The sequence below is a fragment of the Cupressus sempervirens genome, chromosome 9 (assembly GCF_028749045.1).
Source record: "Cupressus sempervirens isolate cs-2001-9-10 chromosome 9, ASM2874904v1, whole genome shotgun sequence".
Lineage (NCBI taxonomy): Eukaryota > Viridiplantae > Streptophyta > Pinopsida > Cupressales > Cupressaceae > Cupressus > Cupressus sempervirens.
The window spans coordinates 801,565,768-801,588,579 of NC_143126.1; the positions used below are offsets into that span (position 1 = coordinate 801,565,768).

General features: G+C 36.7%; 1 protein-coding gene across 1 annotated transcript in view; it reads left to right on the plus strand.

Moving 5' to 3' along the window:
* Positions 1 to 22,812, plus strand: part of LOC149541130 (SNARE-interacting protein KEULE-like) — a 292,714-nt gene that overhangs the window by 143,468 nt on the left and 126,434 nt on the right. Inside the window, exon 13 of the mRNA XM_089802124.1 lies at positions 8,835 to 8,931. Within this exon, the coding sequence (XP_089658250.1) occupies positions 8,835 to 8,931 (97 nt within the window). The remainder of the gene's footprint in view (positions 1 to 8,834; positions 8,932 to 22,812) is intronic.

Consider the following 22,812-nt stretch of genomic DNA (forward strand, 5'->3'; position numbering starts at 1 on the left):
ACATACCTTGGGAAAACTAAGATCGAAATCAAACTAAGGATGCTTCTGCAACCACTCGGGTTAGTCCTCAAATACACTATAACAATTTCACATGACGACTATCATCTAAAACCGTTATCTCAAAATCAAATGATGATCACAATTAAATATCTCTATATTTAAAATTAGGGCATCACATACCACTGAAATCACTAGGGCATCGATTACCATTGGAGTCTTTTAGGGCTTCTAATACTGTTGTATCACTTAGGGCTTCCGATACCACTAATTCAAATAGGGCTTCCAATACCATGGATTCAATTAGGGCTTCCGTTACCATTGATTCAAATAGGGCTTCCGATACCATGGATTCAATTAGGGCTTTCGATACCATTGATTCAATTAAGGCTTCCAATACCATGGATTCAATTATGGCTTCCATTACCACTGGATTCAGTTAAGGCTTCCGATACTGCTGTATCATTTAGGGTTCCAGCTATCAATCAATTAGGGCTTCAGATTCCTTTCCTTCCGATTACTTAACTGTGACAGTATCTCAAGATTAGAAATATACTTATATTCGATATTCATATAAATGAAAAGCAATCCATGAATCTATCTTTTATATCTAGGTGTAAAATAACAATAACAATGAAATAACTCAATTTAATCTTACCTCATAAATAAAAGTGATATTACCTGTTTCCATTAAACAATTGACTGCATAGCTTATCTCTACTTGACTCACGACTGACATCTTGGGGAGAGGTGAAACATTGTCAAGGGCTTAACCACCCAACCTCGGACCACAACTTCTCCCCACACGATCTTTAATGAGGAAGACCCTCTCTACTTGGAATAGACAGGGTCATCTTGCCATCCACTGGGCTTCCTGGTAATAAACTCACCATACGATTTGACAACAAAAGATCGCAATAACAGGAGTATGCTTGAGCTATGAATTATTTCATATTAAATGATAAATATTGAAATGTCATAACTGATATTGATTCATATTAATGATGATTCCTTTCTCACACCTCATCACCCATCTTCTTGGCTACACAACTGCGTGAGTCCCGGGTATTCGGAATTCTCAAAGCAGACGGCTCTATCAATTATTCAAGAAGATTACATACAACCATCATTTTGCACTCTCTGTTGACAAATTATGTTCTTTAAAGATTTCAAAAATCAAATGCTTAATTACTTAATTTAATCATAACTGAATTCTCTTCCGTGTTCTTGTAGATTATCTCCACCTCTTCACCATTTCATGGCTTCTCTGTTGGTGAATTCCTCAGTGTTAATATTATTCTGGATTGTTCGGAGAAGCATGTTGATTTATGAAATTAATCAAGATTTTAAACAACTGCCATTTGAACTTATAATGGATGTATTCTCAAGGTTACTCGATTAATAATTTTTGATGTACTTTAGAAAAACCAACAACTAGTATTATATATTAATCACTAACTATTATGCCTAGCCGGCTATGGATGAATACTAAATCAGAAAAGAGAAGAGATGGAACACATTTTTTTAATTTATTCACAACATTGTTTTACACCTTCTTCACCTATGATAGCATCAATGCCTAGTGAATGCATTGGTATTCCACTTTCTTGTTATCATCTTGTAAAAGAAAAATAAAAAATGTATTTTTAATTTTGAGATAAATGGTTATAAAGAAATGGTAATCTTTTAGGGCGGAGTAAAACATCATAATGCAGACTTCATGAATACAGTTCTATTAATTATCTTCTTGAATTCGTACCAGAATATATAGATATATAACAGTGCTATGGTTCCTATGTATTATCGGCACAAAAGATAAACGACCAATGTTATGATTTGAAAAGAAGTAAAGAGGATATCTGTAGATAATAATTGCTATTCTGCACGTTTTACTACAGACAAGGCATATGGAAATAACACAAGGTATTTTTAGAGTCTTACGTGACACTTCTACTGCAGTTCGGCTTGCTTAGTTGTTGAGAAAAATACTTCCAATCTAAAACCCACGACAAGAAATATCAAAGAGATTTGAGACGGACGAATAAGCAGTAATAGAAATTGATATCGTTCTCAGCTGTCTTGAGAACCTTCGATAGCAAGGAGACGATATGGAAATAAGACAAAGGAAAAGCATTGGGTTGTAATACGATATGAGACTATATAAAAAAAAAGAGCTTGACTTTACGACTTCTTGCAGTTACAAGAATCCATTTGAATTCCCAAGAAGTCTATACGAATTCAAAACATAAATTCGATTGAACATGCCAAATAATAATCAGTTAAAGGCAAGAATAATAAAAGGGAGAGAATAGAATTGGAAGATTAAAATTTGAAAATTATAATAATACAATTATTATAATTCAAACATTATTATAATCTTATATTTATATTTACATAAGAACGTCAATTTATTATTAAATTATAATGATGCCAAATCATTCTATATTATATGCAGATATTTAAATTATTATTAAAATAATATGGTGAAAGATAAATTAAAATCCTTTGAGAGATGTTTTATATTTTAACTTAATTATTTTAATTAAATTAATTATTTAAATAACTCACACGGCTCTACAGATGTATTCTGTTTCAAAATCGCCAGGTCTTCTACCCGTTTGCCCAATGATGGTGATGCCATGCCTAATTCTTTTCTGACAATGCTTCCACCCCTTCGACATGTTTTCTGCAAGGAATTTCTCCGTAATTAAATTATAAATTATTTAATCATAAATAATCATAGTAGTTAACCTTCTTCTCAATTCCATGAATTTGTGATTAACGATCAACTAACATGTCATCTTCACTTGAAATCACAACGACTAACTAGCTTACCATTTTGCTAGATTATAACAAATTAAATTGCCAACTGACTTCATGCAAACCTCAACTGCTATATTTCAAGTTAGATCATAAATTGGGATGTAACATAAAGTTACATAGAGTATAAATCAAGGATAATGAATTGCCTTAATGACACTTCCTCAATGTGTTAAAATAAAGAGGCTATACCTATGAATTCATGGGAAAATTGCTTATGGTTGCCTCAAATTTTTGATGTCATATCCTTTAACTAGATGCTTATCATTTTATGAGCTTAATGTATTTGCTCCTTTTGTTTTTGTAATGTGACTATGATTGAGGGAGGGCTGAATCGAGATGCACTCATTGGAGCAATTTGGAAGATTAGAATAGGGATGGTATGCAAATCCTCAATCATAATGCCAAAAAGAACAAATGCTACAAGATTGAACTTAAAATTTAAAGCTAGAAGATGCTCAAGGACAAGAAAAATGATGCTCAAATTGAAAGTGCAAATTCAAGATAAGATCAGGACGAAGTTCACTAAAAAATAAGAACAAGTTTGCAAGCCTACACTAAATAATCAGAGAAAATCATCACCAACTTGAATTTCCTTTGTAAATCTAAGTTGACTTTGAAAGATCCAACTAAATGAAGATTTCATCACTTCAAGAGGATCAAGGTCAAGGCATTGAAGAAACATCAAGACTGCGAGTACAAACAAGTTCAAAATCATGACAATGAGAAGATTTTTAGATGGATAAAATTTGAGAAGATGAAGTAGTTTGGGATTATGCCATCACAATCGAAAGCTTTATAGCATTGAGTATCAAGAGACATTTTCTCATCACCAAAGATTTGATCAGGTCCATGAGATAAGGATGCTAAGGTGGCACACACTCATCTTTAAACAATAAGAAGGCTCCTGTAGCACATATTTAAGAACATTCAATCACATGATGCCAAGTGTAAATGTTGAAGGCATCTAGTGCCTGTACCTTATTTGTTTTCTCATTGGTTCTCAAAAGCATTGTAATTTTCGTACTAGCCTACAAGGTGTCACCTTCATGTAATTGCATGATAGTGGTGGCAATGCTAATTAGGTCTTGTAATGGATAAATCTTGGCCCTTGATCTCAAATTGATCTTGGCCCCTCATTGTATTAACAATTGTAAAAAGCCAAGGCCTTCTCATTTGTTACTCATGAGATTAGGAAATTAGAGAGAAGATTAGATTAGATTAGCTAAGGGTGAGACTTTGTTGAAATTGTTTCGATAATGCTATCAAAGTAATTGTTGATTTATTGCTGGTCTCCATAGTGGATTACTTGTGTTTCTTTGAGTATTGCATGGTTAAGACAATCCCTCATTTAGAGTAGATTTTATTATATTTTGATTAGAAGTAGTATTTAGTTTAATGGAAGATATTTTGTATGTATCTTTAGTGAACTTGCTTTGACCAAAGCATTAGTTGCTTGTTCATTGTAGGTTTTCCTTGCATGGTCAATTGGCACAATCGTAAGCTTAACCTTGATTATTGCTTGCACATTGATATGCATGAATAAATTATTTTAATGGAATATTGGTAGTTTGAATATCTTACATTTACCTTAGGAGATTGTGCTAGCTTGGTTGATGTCGATGGCTAAACTAAGTCTAGTAGAGTCACAAAGACATCAACAATTTCTTGCATTTTGGGACTAGACTAGACTTTCTATACCCTTATCTTTGGAAGTCGTTTGGTTGGAAGACCTCATTGTCAATTTGGTATGCATTGAATGAATAACGTAAGTCCCTTTTTGTGATAACAAAAATATCGCACCAATAAACTGATTGAAAATCCACAAGAAGGAACTTTGGGTTTGACTCATTTGATTATACAGTCCATATAAATTATTTAGCATATGAGCATCCTTCTTCAAGATAGAGTTGGAGATTTGGCGTTTCGTTTGGAATGCTAAGTATTCAATTTTTGCATGTTGTAGTGGAACAAAAATCTTATCAACACCACCCCTAAAGATGTGTATGACTGCATCAATTCTATGCTTGACTAGATGAGGTTGTTGTGGAAGAGGACCCCTTTTTAACATTCTACAAGGAGCACACTAGCCAATCATTTAGTGGAAATGGGACAAGCTGAACACTTCCTTTTAGATGGCTTCTTGTGCATGAAATCCAAAGTGTTACATGCCTAGGCTTGGTAAAATTACACTAATTTAGGATGATGAGGAAAAGGCAGGGTTCTTTATGTGCATTGATAAAATGAACAATGCTGAAAGTGCTTGGCAAATTTGCACTAAGTGGACAAAGTTTGCTACTCTTGGGTAGTACTTGAACGTAGCAAAGATAAACATGAGAACTATGGCACAAGAGGACTTGATTTGTGGTGGAACTGTCATGGAGTGCAAAAATCAATGACTATTGTGGTGGAACTGTCATGAAATGCAAAAGTCAATGACTACCATTTTAGCTATTTGTCTGCTATCTAAGGTTTTTAGTTCTTTAGTTGTAGAGAGAAATTACTCTACATATAGCTTCATCCACTCTCTTAAGAGGAACACACTTACCTTTAGGCTAAGATACTGGATTCTTCCAAAAACTCCTTAATCTTGGTTTTGGTGTGATCCAGATTTGGACTCCTAGACTTTGGTAGGGTCTTGGAATCGAATTCAGATTCCATTATGAAAACTTGCCAAAACCTCAACAAAATCGAGAGGAATATGTGGGAATTCGTGGGTTTGGGCTGTTTATCGTACAGGGTAAAAGGATAATTAACAGGTAGTATAGCACGATATAACGTAGAACAAATACTTTATTCATATACGCAATATGCTTATTACAATAACTCCAATGATTACAACGATGATCCAAAGTTCATTTCAAACGGTGTACATATACCTTTCCGAAGGGGTGACTTAAGCGTCACGCGCCCGTTCGGATACTTATTCTACCCATTGGTTATACTATAGATTTTACTGACAACATCATCCTCCCCAAAAGAAAAGTCATCTCCGGATGACAATACAACAAAACTCAAAATAAACTAAGTACATCAATGCATAAATACTAAACAGAGGGATGCGTCCTTGGCATAGTGGCCATCTGTGCCCTCAACTCGTTCAGCTCCGCCCGTAGTTTGTGGACTTGCTCTTTCTTGACCTTCAATTTTGCTTCTACTTCCATTTGAATCTCTAAAGCTGATTGCATCATCCTTGCAATTTCTTCCAACTCTTTCTCCTTCTCTGCTACCACTTGTTCCTTTTCTGCTACTACTTGTTCCTTTTCTGTTGCCAACTTCTGTAGTTGACTTTGTCTGTCTAAGAAGGCTGCCCTCTCGGATTCCCAGGCTACCCTCTCCGTGGCTAACCTGGTAGCTGACTCCTCTCGACTCCTCTCAGTTGTTACTTGATTTGCCTGGCTCCTCCGAAGGGTGTAATACGCCTCCTTGTATAACTTCACTATGTCATGAGTCAAAGCCTCTACTCAGCTCTCCATACCAGGGTCCATCTTAGTATCAGGTACCAATGTCTCATCTCCTACCTCTAGTAAAGTCTTACGAGCTTGCTCCATCGTTACACCTCCAGAGCGGCTATCTCCGTTGGTAATGGATGTGCCTTCGCTATTGCCTCCAGAATAGCTCATGTTTCTAGAGTGAGCTGCGTCACAGCCAAAGTTGGTGTCATCACCATTGGCTGCCTAAGCTGTCCAAAACCCAAAATACCATGTATGCCAATAGGAGCCAAATGTGCTGTAGCTGAGAGTACAGGTCATGGGAATCTCAATGGCGTAGCTATAATCACCTCTACCTCCTCATCCTCTTCCCCTTCCCCAACGGTCCCACTCTGCTCTGAAGAAGTCTCCTCTTGACCACTATCTATGTTTCCACCGTTTGGCCTTGGTCGTTTTTGTCCGATGGTCTTGGTGCCAAGTGTATCCAAATGCTTCTACTGCATAATCGGTGGTTCATTAGGCATGAGTGGTTCCGGTTTGGCCTCCAGTGCATCATTAGGGATCATCCGCGTTGTTGCATCCAAGAACAGGCTGATGGAATAATGCAGCATGTAGAATGTCTTGTGCTACAATGTCATAAATTTTGACATCTGTTCGACCAACAATGCTGGCTAGTCATATACCCTGCCATGCAAAATCCCGTTCATCATTGCTACATGTGGGAATGAAATATCTGAAGCGCGGCTAGAACCTGTGAAGTGGCTCTTCACAATGTCCATCAAACAACACCAGTAGCCTTCTTGAATATTAGATTACTTCAACCCTCTGCCCTTTGATGTGTCCTTCTTTGCCTTTTCATATTTTTTGAAACTAAAGTGAAACAAACCGTAATATGAACCTTCTAGACCCTGATTCAACCAATAAAGCTTGCCTGAAGAAGAATATGGAATTGGATGTTAAGTTTAGTGTTTTAGTTTTAAATTATGGCTGGTGTTTCAAATTCTCAGCATGCAATGACATTTTGGGACTTTTGCAAAGTATGAATATGATATAATCATATATTTACAGCTATGTATTTATCATTTAATGAGAATCTAGCTTCTAACTTATCATTATTATATGTTTAAAGTTTAAAGTTTGAAGGTTTGAAACTTTAAACAAATGATGAATGACATTGACATGTTACATTTATGAATTTATGAATATGCATACATACATATATTTCAAAAATGTCTACATATGTTCCTGTGATACTAGAATCCGACCAAATTATTTTTTCGCCAAATATCCAAACTAGACTACAAGTCCGAGTCTGAACCTGAATCAGGATCTACTACTTAGCCTTTGGGAGAGGAGAAGCTAGTGGCTGTACAAGCCTCAGTAGTTCAATGGAATGTAGAGCTAGAGGGGCCATCGCATATTGATGATGATGAGGATATAGTGCCTTGAAATGCAGGGTAGGTTGGTGTTTGTTTGTCAAATGTGACCACGAGGAGTTCCCCTTGAGGGATGATTAGAGGCGTCCCTTCAGTACTATTTGTACAATTTTTTTTTGGTAGGTACAATTTGTACATTTTTTGATATCATGCTACTCATTATAATTATCCTCCTGATATTTTTTATGTGATAGAAACCTTCCATTTACCAATTCAACAATTTCTTTTATCAAATTGAAATTCTATTCTATATTCTAATTTCAAACTAGTAATTTGATATTCAATGTACAAGTATTTAGTGTTTTGACATTTGCAGTTTTGCAATTCAATTTCTTATACTGCTATACTTTGTTTTATAACTCCCATTTCAAGTACTAGATGTATACATCTTTGACCTATATATGTACTCTGTTACTTTTTTTTGTAATAAGAAGTAGGAGTGTTTATATTTACCCTAATTTTACAAAATTATCCTTTTAGTAAATGCAGTAACTGGATTGGATTGCAAGAAGAGCTTGACTGAATCAATCTATAAAAAATTCTAATTGTCAGTTTGTTTTTTGTGGATGGCAATTTTTGACTCTTTGAATGTTTCGCTCTTTCTTTAATCAATAGTAATGTTTAATTCATATTTTTGCATTTTTATGTAGGAATATTGTGCTTTAGAAGCATTGCATTGATACTGTATAGAATTTTCTACATAGACAGTATGTAGAGTGTTCAAATATTATATACTGTAGCTGTCCCAAATGCTTTTTATTTGCAGTTTTCTATTCCTTTTCATAGAATACTTTCCAATCCATTATGTTGGAAGTGCTGATTGGATTAAACATGGGTTGAAAATCTACTCGAAGGTTTTGCTTAAAAAGCATATTGTTTTTGTTCAACTAAATATTTTATTGGAGTCTAAATGTTATATTCTGTAATTGTCCCATATGCATTTAATTTGTAGTTTTCCTTTCCTTTTCATAGAATAATTTTCAAACCATTATGTTGGAAGCTTTGATTGGATTAAACATGGGTTGAAAATATACTCCAAGGTTTTGCTTAAAAAGCATATTGTTTTTGCTTAATTAAATATATTACTCATTCCCTTTCAAAATGCTTTACTAACATATTTCAGTTGGGAATCATGCTTTTGTTGATGAAGAGATGGCGGTGAAATTTCAACTAGGGATATGCAGAAGATGGTTCAGGCTTTGCCACAATACAATGACCAACTCGATAAACTCAGTCTTCATGTTGATGTTAGCTATCTTCTACATCTTATGTTTATTTTCCAATCTTTTCCTTTGTTTTTTTTCTTTAAAAAAAATCACATTATGTTATGAATCAGTCAGAAAGACACATTAATGATTACAATGAGGTAAGGCAAGTGTATGGGTGTGGAATGATAGGAGTCCCATTTTTCGGATTCAGGTAATCAATATTGACATGCTTTAAAAATATTTGTGTGATTCTGAAAAATTCTATTTATATTTGGTATTTTTGTTAGTGTAAATAATTAATTATTATTACACTTTACTTAAGTTTACTTAGGTTAATGCATTATTTTATTATTCATTAGTTAGACACCTAGGAGTATGCATACTCATATGAGTTGTTTTGTTGACAACACAACAGTTAGCAACTCTAATTTAGCACATGGTGTCTAGAACACAGGAGTTTGCATATTTATATGAGTTGTCATGTAGACAACATAGTTGTTCTCACTCTAATTAAGCACATAGTGTTTACAACATCTTTTTACGTGGCACACCTATGTAAGCTTATCCTCTCATCATCGCACTAACTTTTGTGCTCAATCCACTCTTAGTGGACATGTGCTTAGTTGTGAGACTTATCATTGTGCTGACTCCTAGTCATTCTAGAGGCCTTTATACTCAGGCACTCCTAGTGTGTATGTACATCAATTCAATTTCATATTGTTATTCTGATCATACTTTATTGGTCCATTTTGTGCTAGTGCTTGAGCTTCTTGATCTTGGGTGATTATGTCCTAAGGAAAATTCTTACATGGTATTAGAGCCGAGGGAATTTCTCTTCTCATTGCTGTTCGAGACCAATCTTGCTTCACCTCTCTAAGGACATCTCGACCCAGATACGGATTATCGCAGTCATTGAGAGCGTCTAGAGCCAAAGCGGACTTCGCCATTGCGTCCAGAATCTCGATTTGGTGAAAATCGACTATAAATTCACCTACCTTAGGCCATAGTTGAATTTGAGGCAAATTTCTTTTAGCAAACTGGCGCTCGAAGACCCAATTTGCAAATCCGGTGTGATCTTTTTTTAGATCTGCAATTTATTCTTTAGATCCAAATTTTTTTTCTCTGCAAATCCATCAGCTTTTTCAGAATTTTCGTCTGCAAAGTTTCAAATTCTTTTTAGCCAATCAGGCTTGCATAGATTTTTTTTTGTAGGAATCGAGTGGTGAAACCCTTGCCCCCACAGAGAATATTCCTTTTTAATCCGTGGCATTTCGCAAATGGACTTCATTCACAGCGGACACTTCACCATTGGCCGACAATCACACAATTACAGCGACCTTTTAACTCATCTACGGTTACCAAACCGCGGCCTAGCCAACATCCGGCTTACACAATACCATCGGCGGCTTTGTTATTTAATCAGTATGGGTTCTAGTTTTTTAACATTGCCAAAGTCATTCCCACAATGAATGTGGGATAAACCCATGTTGCCAACAAAAGGTGTTTCACTGCAAAAAGATTTCTTGGCACTCGACAAAGAGGAATCCGATCCACCCCCTGCGGCCGTTTTTAAAACTCGCCGGCCCTCAATTTGGAGATTACAACATCTGCAACTTCTGCGGAACCTTAAACCATGCACCAGCCACCGTGAACAAGTTCCTGGCCTCGACTCTTGCTGCCTCGCACCGCCGATGACTTAGACTAGTTTTCGGTAACGTAAAATATTTTCTGGCGAAGCCGCTAGTCTGCACACTCTCCACGCGTTAGTAGAAGACTCCTCCACGTGGCCTTCTTTGCACTACGCCACGTCTATTCTCCACATGCGACAACGGCGCCTCGTTTGCAACCCTGCACACTCGGACAACCACGTGCACGCCAAGTTAGCGGGCCGACACATCAGGTACAATGACCTCAGCCGCCACGTGGCAACTGCATCATGCTCTACGTAAGCTGCTGACAGAGCATAGATCGTGACTCAACAGTACACGCCAACACTCCATGTGGCTTGCCATATATTGCCAGCGCAAACGCCTCGTGTCAAGACCAAAGTAACATGACTCGGACCTGGCTTGGACTCGGCAAGGGTAACTTGACTCGTGACCCAACTCGGATTCGGCAGTGACTTGGCCGAGACTCGGCAAAGTGAAAAAACCTTGAAATTTTGAGATTTTTTAGGATTTAAAGAACATTCTATGCACCCATTATTGAATAAAGCTTAAAGACACAATAAAATCATTAAATAGAAGATAATTTGATCATAATGCACATACTTAAAAGTCAAACATATATCAATTACATAAGTACAATACTACAAAGGTAAATAGCTAAATACTAGTAACTAAACAATAAGTGAAGGAAATATTATAAAAGTAAAACATAGAATCATATATAAAATGATAAATCCATGCAACCCATCAAAATGTATATGTATTATGAAATCCAACACATCAATAGTCATCATCAAATGTTCCAAATTTTGATCATATGTTAAGTGAAACAAAAAGTTAAAACAAGACTATAGCTATGGCTCCTAGTCCTCATCGTCATCGTCATCCCCAACCTCATCCTCAGGCTCAGTATAATCTATAAAATGCCTCTTAGTAAGGCGTCGAAGGTAGGTCCTGAATGACTGATTAGCCATAACATTAGCCTGTGAGGTGCCTCTAGGATCAACTGTAGTCTTTGGCTCTGCCAATGCCTCTGAGGTGCCACTAGGAACAACTGGAGCTCTCTGGTCCTCTGCTGCCATAGCCACAGCCTTAGCATGGCCCTCTCTATTTGCCTCGTCAACCCATTGTAGGTCCTCATCATCAAAGACAGGATTAGTAGCCTCAGTGATCCACTCAAGACTCTAGATCAACCTGCTCTAGAGTAATCGGAGAGGTGTCACTATCCAAACTCACCCTGGTCCTAATGCGTAGGTTGTAATGCACAAAGACTAGCCACTAGCCTATTATTTTCTCCACAGACAACCTGTTATGCCTATATGAGTGGATGTGCTTGAACATGCTCCAGTTGCGCTCACATCTAGAAGCGCTACTTGGCTGGCTCATTATGTGGATGGTGATTTGCTGAAGGCCTTTGGTTGAAGGCCTGAAAATTTGCTACTATCTATCTGAATTTTGAAAAAAGGAAAAGAAAAAAATATTAGTCTCATTTCAAAATTTGAACTTTAAAGCTATAAATTTACAAATTAGAGTCTATAAGGCTTAAGCTGTAATTTTTACCTGGCTGCAATTTTGTATGACCTTCTTTACAAATTTGACTTGAAAAAATGGGCCCTGATGCATTATTATAGGCATCCATCTCAAGCAAAATAGCTGTGGCATTAGTGGCCATCTTCGATATCACAGTATATAGGCCACTAGGAACCTCCTCATGTGCCTTGAAATCTTCATGGAAATGGTATGCCGGATTGAGGTAATAGGCTGCTGCGTGGATGGGCTTATGAAGCTGATTTTGTCATCTCCTATCAATTATGTCCCAAAGAGGGCCATAGTGTTCCTCAACTCCTACATATTTGGCCTTAATAGCCTCCTTGGCCCTATGCATGCGCTCATATACGTAGCCCATAGAGTGCTTCTCCCCATCAACAAGTCGTAGGAGGTCTACAAGGGCTCATCTACAAAAAAACAATTTAGTGAATGATGAAACTTTGCAAAGTTGCACAATGAAAATAAAAAAAAAATATTTATGAGATAAATTAATTTGTAAAATTTTAAGATTTAAGCTTTTAAAATTTAAAATTTAAAATTACCTCCACAATCTTTGAACATGGCTCCCGAAAACCGTCTTCATCATAAATGCATTTTGTTGCATCGATCCCTACAGGGCTGGTGGCAAAGGAGAAACTCCATTCTGAACCAACAAACATGCACCTCAAAGCTAACCTTGAACTCAACAAGGATTTTAGTGTGATAAAATTAGAGGCAAATCTTGTGATACCAGGACGAGCCAACTCCTTTCCTTTCATGTATTGCCTCATAATGCTGAGGACCAAGGCATTATTGTAGATGAACTTACAAAGATTTTTGGCCTTAACAACACATGATTTCACTAATTCAAGCTTGCCAATATCCTCTAACATGAGGTCGAGGCAATGGGCCACACATGGAGTCCAAAAGATTCTTAGGTGTCTCTACATCAAAAGTTTTCCTGCAGCATATTAAAAATTAGTTAGTAAACAATGAAATTTTTTGATGTATTAAAAAACTTTTAATTTTCAAAATTTAATGAAAAACTAACATAAATTTTTTAGAACTTAGAAACTTGGAAGTTAAAATTTTACTTGCAGCAATATAATTAGCTATATTGCTGCATTATTAGTTACCACTTGGACAACATTCTCTTCCCCCACCTCCCTTATGAGCTTCCTATAGACTTCAAAAACATGGTGGATCCTGAAAGTGAAAATTAAACAAAATAATTATTATTCAAGAATCAATAGTCAATAAAACAAAATTTTAGTTATTCAATAATACATTAAATTTTAGACTTCAAGAAGTAGAGGATGATGAATTACCTCCGCTAGAAATAAGAAAATTTAGGAGGGTCCTATTCCTCCTATCTGTCCATCCATCCGTCACAATGGTACACCCCTTTTGTCTCCAAATCTTTCTATGGTCCTCCAACTCAAGTTTCATCTCCTCAACCATTTCTAGTAAGACGGGACCACTCAACTCATCTTTAGTTGGGGCTTTAAACCCTGCACCATAGATGGAAACCACATCAATCATCCCCTGCCTATAAGGAGTCCTATTACATTTATAAAAACATTTTAATTAGCATATTTCAAAATTCAAATTTTCAACATCCAGTTAAAATTATAAAATTGAATTTAAATTTTAAAACTTAGAAGTTTAAAACGTAAAAGATTCAAATATAAATGAAGTACCTGGCTGCTATAAATGGAACGTTGCAGAAAAACCAAAACTTGCAAATTGCTCTTACTCCAGCTGCATGGATCTCCCTATTCCAACCCAAGCTCTCAAATGAGGGTTGTGCACCAGGAGTGGAACGTGGTGCAAAAAAATTGTCCAACCTAGATCTTTTGACTTTAGGATGAAAGGTAAAGTTAGTACTGCTAGAAGGGGCAGCAGCCGTAGCACCACTAGCAGTGCAAGGAATAGATGTAGAAGAAGTATGACTAGAAGAAGCACTAGGACGATAGGGGGGAAGGGAATAACCTTCTCCACCACAACCTATTGAACCTAGCCCGAGTGTAAAACTAGACACAAAAACATTTTCAGATGAGCGTGGAAGCGAATTGGAACCAATCTTCGCTAACTCTACTAATTGTTTTTGTTTTAATTCCTTTTCTTGTTGATATTTTTCTAAGGCAACATAACAAAAACGTTGAACCTCAACAGTTGTAGCTCTACAAGGCTCAATATCATGACCACGTATGCTAGCAATATGGTATTTCAATCTATTTATCCCCCCACTATTAATGATCTTACAAAATAGGCATTTTGTTTGAGTTCTACCTCTACCCGGAAAGTCTATGGTGTACTTCCAACACTCATCTTTTTTATTGCCTTTAGAGTGCTTGGGTTTTTTACCTCCAAGAGCCATTATGAGTAAGGAAAGATGTAAAAGTTGCTGCAATAAGACATTTTAGACCAAATACTACCATTTAAGCATTGTATTTTATGAAGATCTAAAGTTTAAAAAAAAACCCATAAACATTAAAAAAAAATTCATCCAAAAAATCCATAAGCGTAGAGAAAAAAATCATCAAAATCTAAAAAATCAACACTTACCTCTTTGAAATGCTTTGGGAAGTGTTGGGAAGAGCTCCTATAAACTCCATAATGATCTAAATGCAAGCTCCAATGTTACAAATGCAAGCTTTTCTCCTCTTCTTTTCAGTTGGCTGCAAAACAATAACACTATTTCTTTTCTTCCTCTCTGTCTCTCTTTCTTCTTCTCACAGTAGAGTGTTATGAAAGCCCTTTTAGGGTTATAAGAATAACAAAGAAGAAAAAAAAATTAAGAAAACATGATTTTTATCATATTTTAACCCAACTGGACATCTGCTATTGCGGCTGGGTCAAGTTGCTTGTGACCTGCGAGTCAAGCGAGTCACGTCACCTGACCCGACGAGCTCGGGTCATAGGTCATTTTGACTCGGCGAGCCATCGGTGACTCGCTGACTCAGTTGGCTCGCTCGACTCGCAGCGAATCATGTTACACTGGTCAAGATCGTACGATCCATATGCACAGTCAGCTTGCCACATCAGCAAAGGGGATTTTTGCTGACATCAACATTTTACTATGCTAAATTTGATGGCCGTCAGATTGTCATTTTCAGGCAAATTTGAATTGCTGTGACGGCCATTTGACCGTCAAATTTAACCTCGCAGTTTTCTGCCTAGATCCCTCTTCAAATGCAATTTTGATTTGACAATCCGACTTTGGGAGGCCATAACTTAGTCATCCAGACTCCAAATTAGGTGCAATGTTTTTTGATTTTGGGTAAAATTTCCTTAATTTTTCAGTGGTGCTGTTCTTTTCTGATTTTGGTGCACAAATTTGTTAGAAATTGCATTTTTTAGTCACTATACCTGTCCAATTCTGCATTTTGCAACTTCAAACACTCCGTACAGGTTCATCTGGACACTTTTTTAGGTTTTGTTTTTTTTTGAAAGTGTGTAATTTTTCGTCTACTTTCCAGATCTGCAATCAGATTATAAGGTTGTGTGGACAAAAATATTACTTTCAGAATTAGGTCCTTTTCTACATTGTATTGCTTTGATTACTTTTCAAAATTGTTGTAAATTTGAGCTATAGTGCTTAGTGACAGATTTGAGCCTCAAAAGACAGTTGTAGACAGCAAAATCAGAAGTCCACTTTGTACATTTTGACAAGTGGCCTATTGTACACGAACTACATATAAAGTGTCAAAAGCATCTTTTTTTGGGGGGGGTTTTATTTGATTGAGTGAATAGAGGGGGTGTGTATTGTGTTTTTGTGTCTCTCTCTTGTGCTCTTTTCATTTTTTGCATCATGGGTTCACCTAAAGCTCCACTTCTAACTTCACACAATTATACTACATGTAACGATATTGAATGGAGTAGATTAATGGAAAAAGGGTGAAATTTTTATGTTGATGATACAATTGTAAAACCCACTGATGCTACAATACTAGTTGATTGGCAAATTAAAGACAAGCAGGCTTTAGGAATTATCATGAGTTGTGTAAATAGAGATCTCTTTTTCCACATTTCCAACTTTAAGGAGGCCAAGCTTGCTTGGGACAAACTTGAAGGGTTGTATGGTAAGGTGGATGAGGAAAAGGGATATCAGATTGAGGATGACCTACTTCTATTAGATCCAAAGAATTTTGACACAATTCAAGACTATATCAACAAAGCCAATGAATTGAGAGCACTACTTAAAGATTGTGGTAATCCCATGAAGGATGATCGGTTGATTCATCACATCTTGAAGAGCCTACCTTCAGAGTATGCATCTTTTGTGTTGAGTTACAACACTCACAGGTTGACCATGGGAAGTGCCTTCACTAAGCCTACATTTGATGCATTTGCAGAAATGTTGATGTTGGAACAATCCAAGTTGATAGATATGGGAGTTCTCAAGTCATTAAAGACCAAAGCATTGGTGGCTACTAATGAGAACCAATCAACTCAACAAGGAAAAAGTTCTACCAACAAGAAGAAGAAGCAGTGGAAGCAAAAATCACAATCAGAGACACAACAATCTTCCTCCTCACAAGGCAATTCTTCTTCCAACAAGAAGGGAAACAATGACAAAAAGGATAAATTGTTTTGTGCATATTACAAGAAACTGAATCATGATGAGCATCATTGCAAGACTAAGGGAATCGATGAGTTGGAAAACCTACTTAGGAAGAACAAAATCAATGTGCCAAATGCTTCCAAGGATTCAACTCCACCTACTACAAAGGGAAAACGGCAAACACTTATGGTTGGTTCAAGTTCTTCTGGGGAATGGATACTTGACTCAGGTGCCTCGTATCATATGGGTTCTTCAAAAGGAGATTTTTCTTCATTGAAGCAGTCTAAGGTACCACACATCTTTGTAGGAGATGATACAAAAGTGGAAGCTAAAGGGAAAGGACAAGTTGAGATGAAAAATGGGGAGTTCAAAGAAGTTCTATATGTTCCCAACCTTAGCTCTAATCTCTTCTCAATCTACCAAATCACTCACTATGGAGATGGCAATAAAGTTGAGTTCCTTCCTGATTTCGTAATAGTGCGCAATCTTAAAGATGATTCATTGGTTACAGTGGGTAAAGTCAATCATCACAAAAGGCTTTATTCTTTCTCCCAATTTGTGCCTAAGTCTCCTTCACATGCTTTGTTGATTCAATCTCATTCACAAAGTACATTATGGCATGAGCGGTATGGTTATCTTGCCGTCGACTATCGTCATCAACTTTGCTCGAACAACATGGTCAAAGGTCTACCTACAATCAACTTTTCTGACGGTGAATGTTCAAATTGCTGTTCAATGGATATGCATCTAGAAGAGAAGATTGATAAAGGGAAGTCTTGGAGAGCATCAGTCGCTCTTGAGTTGGTTCAGATAGTTTTAGCAGGTCCTTTTGCAATAACATCAGTTAGCATCAGTTAGCAAGGGTTGCTACATCCTCACTTTCATTCATGACTTTTCACGCTACACATGGGTCTACTTTCTTAATCACAAGAATGAAGTGTTTGACAAGTTTCTAGCCTTCAAGAGTGATGTTGAAAAGCAATCAAGGAAAACCATCAAGGTTCTTCATATGGACAATGAAAGTAGATATGTGAACTCAAGACTTAGAGAGTTTTGTAAACTTGAGGGTATTCAACTTCAGAATCCTGTAGCAATCAGTCCACAAAAGACAAGTGTTGCAGAAATGAGGATTAGAACTCTTAAGTCTATGGAAAGCTACATGATTCAAGCCAAGTCTCTTGATCCATCAGTTGAAGTCGAAGCTATAAGTAGTGCCAATCACATACTTAATAGGTCTCCTCATTATATCCTAGATGGAAAAACTCCTTTTGAGGTATGGTGCGACAAAAAACCAGTTGTGAAACACTTCAAAGTCTTTGGTTGTCCAGCATGGGCAAACATATCTTCCAGGGAATGCAAGGCATCACCACCAAGGCCTCGTACTCTCATCAGATATGAAGACAGTGTTAAGGCATAAAGACTTCTGGATCTTGAGACTCATGAGATTTTTATAAAGAGGAATGTTCACTTTGAGGAAAGTTCACCCAGCTTATCCTCTAATCCTCTCTGCACTTCATACACAGTGGAAACTGATAGTGACAACAGTGATAGTGATTCAACAGATTCAAATATGTGGGATCCTATTGACAGATACAACAAGAGGTCACAACATCATCACATTCCATATGCATATATTGCTACAGTGATAGGCCCATGTAATCCAGTATAGTTGGGTACACCTTGTCTTCCAGTTTCAATATCAGGGGATGACTATATAACAGATATTTCAAGTTTGTTTGTGGAGTCATACATAACAGATTTGCAAGACATCATTGATATCTACATCTTCTCTTTGATGATGAAGATCCTTTTTCAGTTGTTGCGAGGGCTCACTTTGACCCTCCTGTCCATTCTCTACATGATTCGTCTTTCTAGGTTAATGTGATTGTGGATCCTTATGTAGAGCAGTTGCAGGAGGTCTCTTTATCATTCGAGGAGACACATGGTTCTTTGGGATATGTTCGACATCCATCCTTGCTAGATCCGACATTGTTCTTTTCAGCAGTATTGGAAGGGGCGACAGTTAGTATCGACACAGGGACAGTTGAGCAGGTTTCATAGACACCATTCATCATCGGGATTCTTTCTACACATTGGGGAAGCATCTCATTTGTACCTATGATATTGTTTTTGTTGTCATGCATTTTGTCACCACAAAATGTTGGTAACAGCACAAAACTTTTTCAAGCTAGTTTCGCGTTTTTCTAACCTTGAATTTGATATTCGATTGCTTAATGTTGATCGATTGACCATTTCAATTCATTTATCAAATTGTTATACTAAAGGCCTTCGTCAAGTCTTTTTTGTTTTGCTTTCTATCAAGCCTTTGCTTGATTTTTGAAGCCTTCACAATCCGTTTTTTGCTCATGTCATGCCTTCCGATTTCCCCTTCGATTCGGACTAACCTAGAGGTCAATCGGAATTGTCAGTCAAGAGTTATGCCTGTTTTGGTGCCTCAAAAGTGGACATTTTAGGTGCAACAATACGAATTAAAAATATGATGTTATATTTTCAATTTGACATTCACTTTTTGAAAAATATAACATTATACTCACTTTTTGTTATGTTTTTAAGTTACTTTTACCTTAAATTTATAACTTAAAGTGACTATAATGCATTTTATGTTATAATTTTAAGTTGACTTTTTAATTTTTCACTTAAAGTAACTATATAACTATATAGTTTCATTTTAAATTTTTGGTTTTAAAAATCAAATACTTATTTAAATGTCACATTAAAATGGTGTTTATGTATGATATTTTATAATTAGATAAATGAATATTGTTTTTGACCCATTTGGTGACATTTTTATAATTTTAAGTGAATTACATGACTGAAAGGCTTCAAAAGTGGACTTTTTGTATGTAGTTGCATGTAAAAACTATGAAAAGTGGACTCTTTACATGCCATCGCATATAAAATTCACTTTGGAGGAAACTTTTCATGTCATTACATCAAAAGTTCACAATAAGTGGACTATTTTGATGCTATGACATGAAAAGTCAAGTTTTTATGTCTAAGCATCTAAAAGGTGAGATACACTTTAAATTATGCAAGTGACCTCAAAAGGTCTGATTTTACTCAAGCATATTTTAAAACATGTCATGGACTCCAAAAAGTGCGATTTTACTTGAAGACATATTTTAAGATGTGTACGTGACTCCAAAAGGTCCGATTTTGGAGGAAGACATTTTAAAATGTGTTGTGTCCATTGAAAAGTCTGATTTTGAGAGAAAATATGCACTTGCTCCCCAAGAATCTGATTTTGGTCATAACTCAAGATTTTCTTCATGGATTTGCACGAAATCTTTTCCATTCAAGGCATTTTTGCTTGGTGATGAGTTAGCTTGCATCAAAGATGGATTTAACAAGCTGAAAATCATTTTTGGAAGTCCAACCCTAGGGCACATTTTTGAAGAAAACTCCAAAAATCTTCATTTTTGATCAACGTATTTACATGAAGATGAATTGATTTGCTCTTATTAGATGATTACATTGCATATTGGCTCATATTTTGGTGTTTAAAGACCAAATTGATTTGTTTAAGATTCTTGGTGAAACACGTTTTTTTCCAAAAACGTCCCATGAGTTTTCATCTTCAAAAACATTGGAATATGGGGAGTTTTTATGGCATGTTTTGGCTCCTTGCAACAATTTCTCTTTGTTTGCTGCCCTCTCCCATTCGAATTTGCGAGGTTGGAAAAGGTCTCACCATTTTTAAAGAATTTTTCAAACATTGGAGCATCTTTTTCCTTAATATTTGGCACTTAATCTTTATGTAAATGGACTCTTTCCTTGCAATTTAATTCATGCTTATCTTGCTGATTTTATGCATGAAATTATTAGATAGTTGCCATTTGTGAAGATCTTTGCCATGGAAAGTGCATTTTTCTTTTAAATATTAAGTTTTCATTCATTTTCATATTTTTGGTTCTTTCTGTCCACCAGATATGGGTTATCCTCCATTAAGCACGAAAGTAAGTGCGATGATGTGAGGATAAGCCTATAATGGTGTAGCACACAAATCAGTGGTGTAGACAACATGTGCTTAAAAGGTAGTGCGAATAATTGTGTTATCTACATGACAACTTAGTGAATGATGCAAAATCCAGTGTTGTAGACACCATGTGCTGAATTAGAGTTGCGTACTTTTGTGTTGTCAACATGACAACTCATGAGAGTATACAAACTCCTTAGTGTCTCACCTAAATAAATAATAAAATAATGCATTAACCTAAGTAAACTTAATTGTAAATAGTAAATACTTATTTACACCAACACCCCCCCTTAAGTGCAACATAGGGGAATGCCCTTAAGCTTACGAAATTTAGGATGAAGTGTATGATGGGTCCCGACTACTAGGCCGTGTTAGGTACTCATGTATATAATAATATGCAATCTCTCATAAAGCGGAGAAAGAGGGAAAACCTCATGGGAAAAACCTTCCCTCAAAAAGAGAGATGAAAAACACATACGATGTATGGATGAATGGAGTAATCAAGACCCCCCCATGATGACATACATCAAATATATACATAAGAGAAAATGAGAAGAGGAAGAGAGACAGGATAGGCTCCCCCCCCCCAAGAAGAATGCCTGCCAGTGACTACATCGATGAAGAAGCTGATCCAAGACTGCAGAATGGTGTTCCTCCCCTTAGGAAGAAACAAGGCCATGGGTACAAATGAGATGCTTCCACTGTGCGTGGAAAGAATCCCATGAGTAAGTGATGTCTTTGAAACTTGCTCAACTGGTTGAAGAACTTGCCTCAAAGAACTGTCTGTCTCTGCAACTGATGAAGAACCCTTCTACAATTGCTGGTCATAAGTATCCAGAATCACTTCAACCTATGACAATCGATCATATAGAGAATGAACAAGAGGGTCGGATGGAGCCCTCATGACTACTGAAGAAGGTACTGCTGCATTAAGAAGAAGAGGTAGATCATCAATACGATCCCCCAAATCTGTCACTGAAGCTGGCCCTGGAAGACTGGATGTACCCTGCTGTGTTGGACCTATCACTGTGGCTATGTGGCTATATATGTATGTAGACTGGATTGATGTAGTGACCTCTTGCTGCAATAGTCGATAGAACCCCACGTGTTTGAATCTACTGAAGCACTATCACTAATGTCACTATCAGTTTCAACATGATATGATGTGCGGAGAGGATTAGAGGACAAGCTTGGTGAACTTTCCTCAAAGTGTACCTTCTTCTCCAAAAAAATTTGATGTGTCTCTGGATCTAGAAGTCTGTATGCCTTTACACTGTCTTCATAACCAATGAAAGTACAAGGCCGAGGTGACTGTGCCTTGCATCCTTTGGAAGATATCTTTGCCCATGCAGGACAACCAAAGACTCTGAAGTGTGTCACAATAGGTTTTCTGCCGCACCATGCCTCAAAAGGAGTCTTGCCATCTAAGGTTGGATGAGGAGACTTGTTTAGAATGTGAGTGGCACTACTAATTGCTTCGACTTCAAGTGATGGATCTAGAGACTTGGCTTGTATCATATAACTTGCCATAGACTTAAGAGTTCGGATCTTCAATGCTTCAACATCTATTTTATGCAGACTAAATGCTGACGGATTTTGAAGATCAATTCCCTCAAGTCTGCAGAAGTCTTTTAGTCTTCTATTCACATACATGCCTCTATTGTCCATTCTTAGAACTTTGATGGCTTTTTTCGATTTCTTTTCAACATGAGTCTTGAAGGCTAGAAACTTGTCCAACACTTCATTCTTACTATGAAGAAAGTAGACCCAAGGGTATCTTGAAAAGTCATCAACGAAAGTAAGGGTATCTGTAGAACAACTGGTGCTCTTAAAGACTTCCTTTTCTGTAATTTCCCTTTTGGATGGATATCTATTGAACTTGTTGAACATTTACCGTGGGAAAAGTTGATTTGGGGTAGACCTTTGACCATTCTGTATGTGCAAAGTTGCTGAAAATAGTGGAAGTCTAGATGTCTGACGACCATACCATTGATGCCATAATTGCATTGTTGAATTTGATTGAGATAACAAGGCCTTTGAAGGGGACTTGGGCATAAAATGGGAGAAAGAGTACAACATTTTGTTATGATTCACTTTCTCCACTACAACCAACGAGTCATCTTTAAGACTATGCACCTGTACTGAGTCTGGAAGGAACTCAA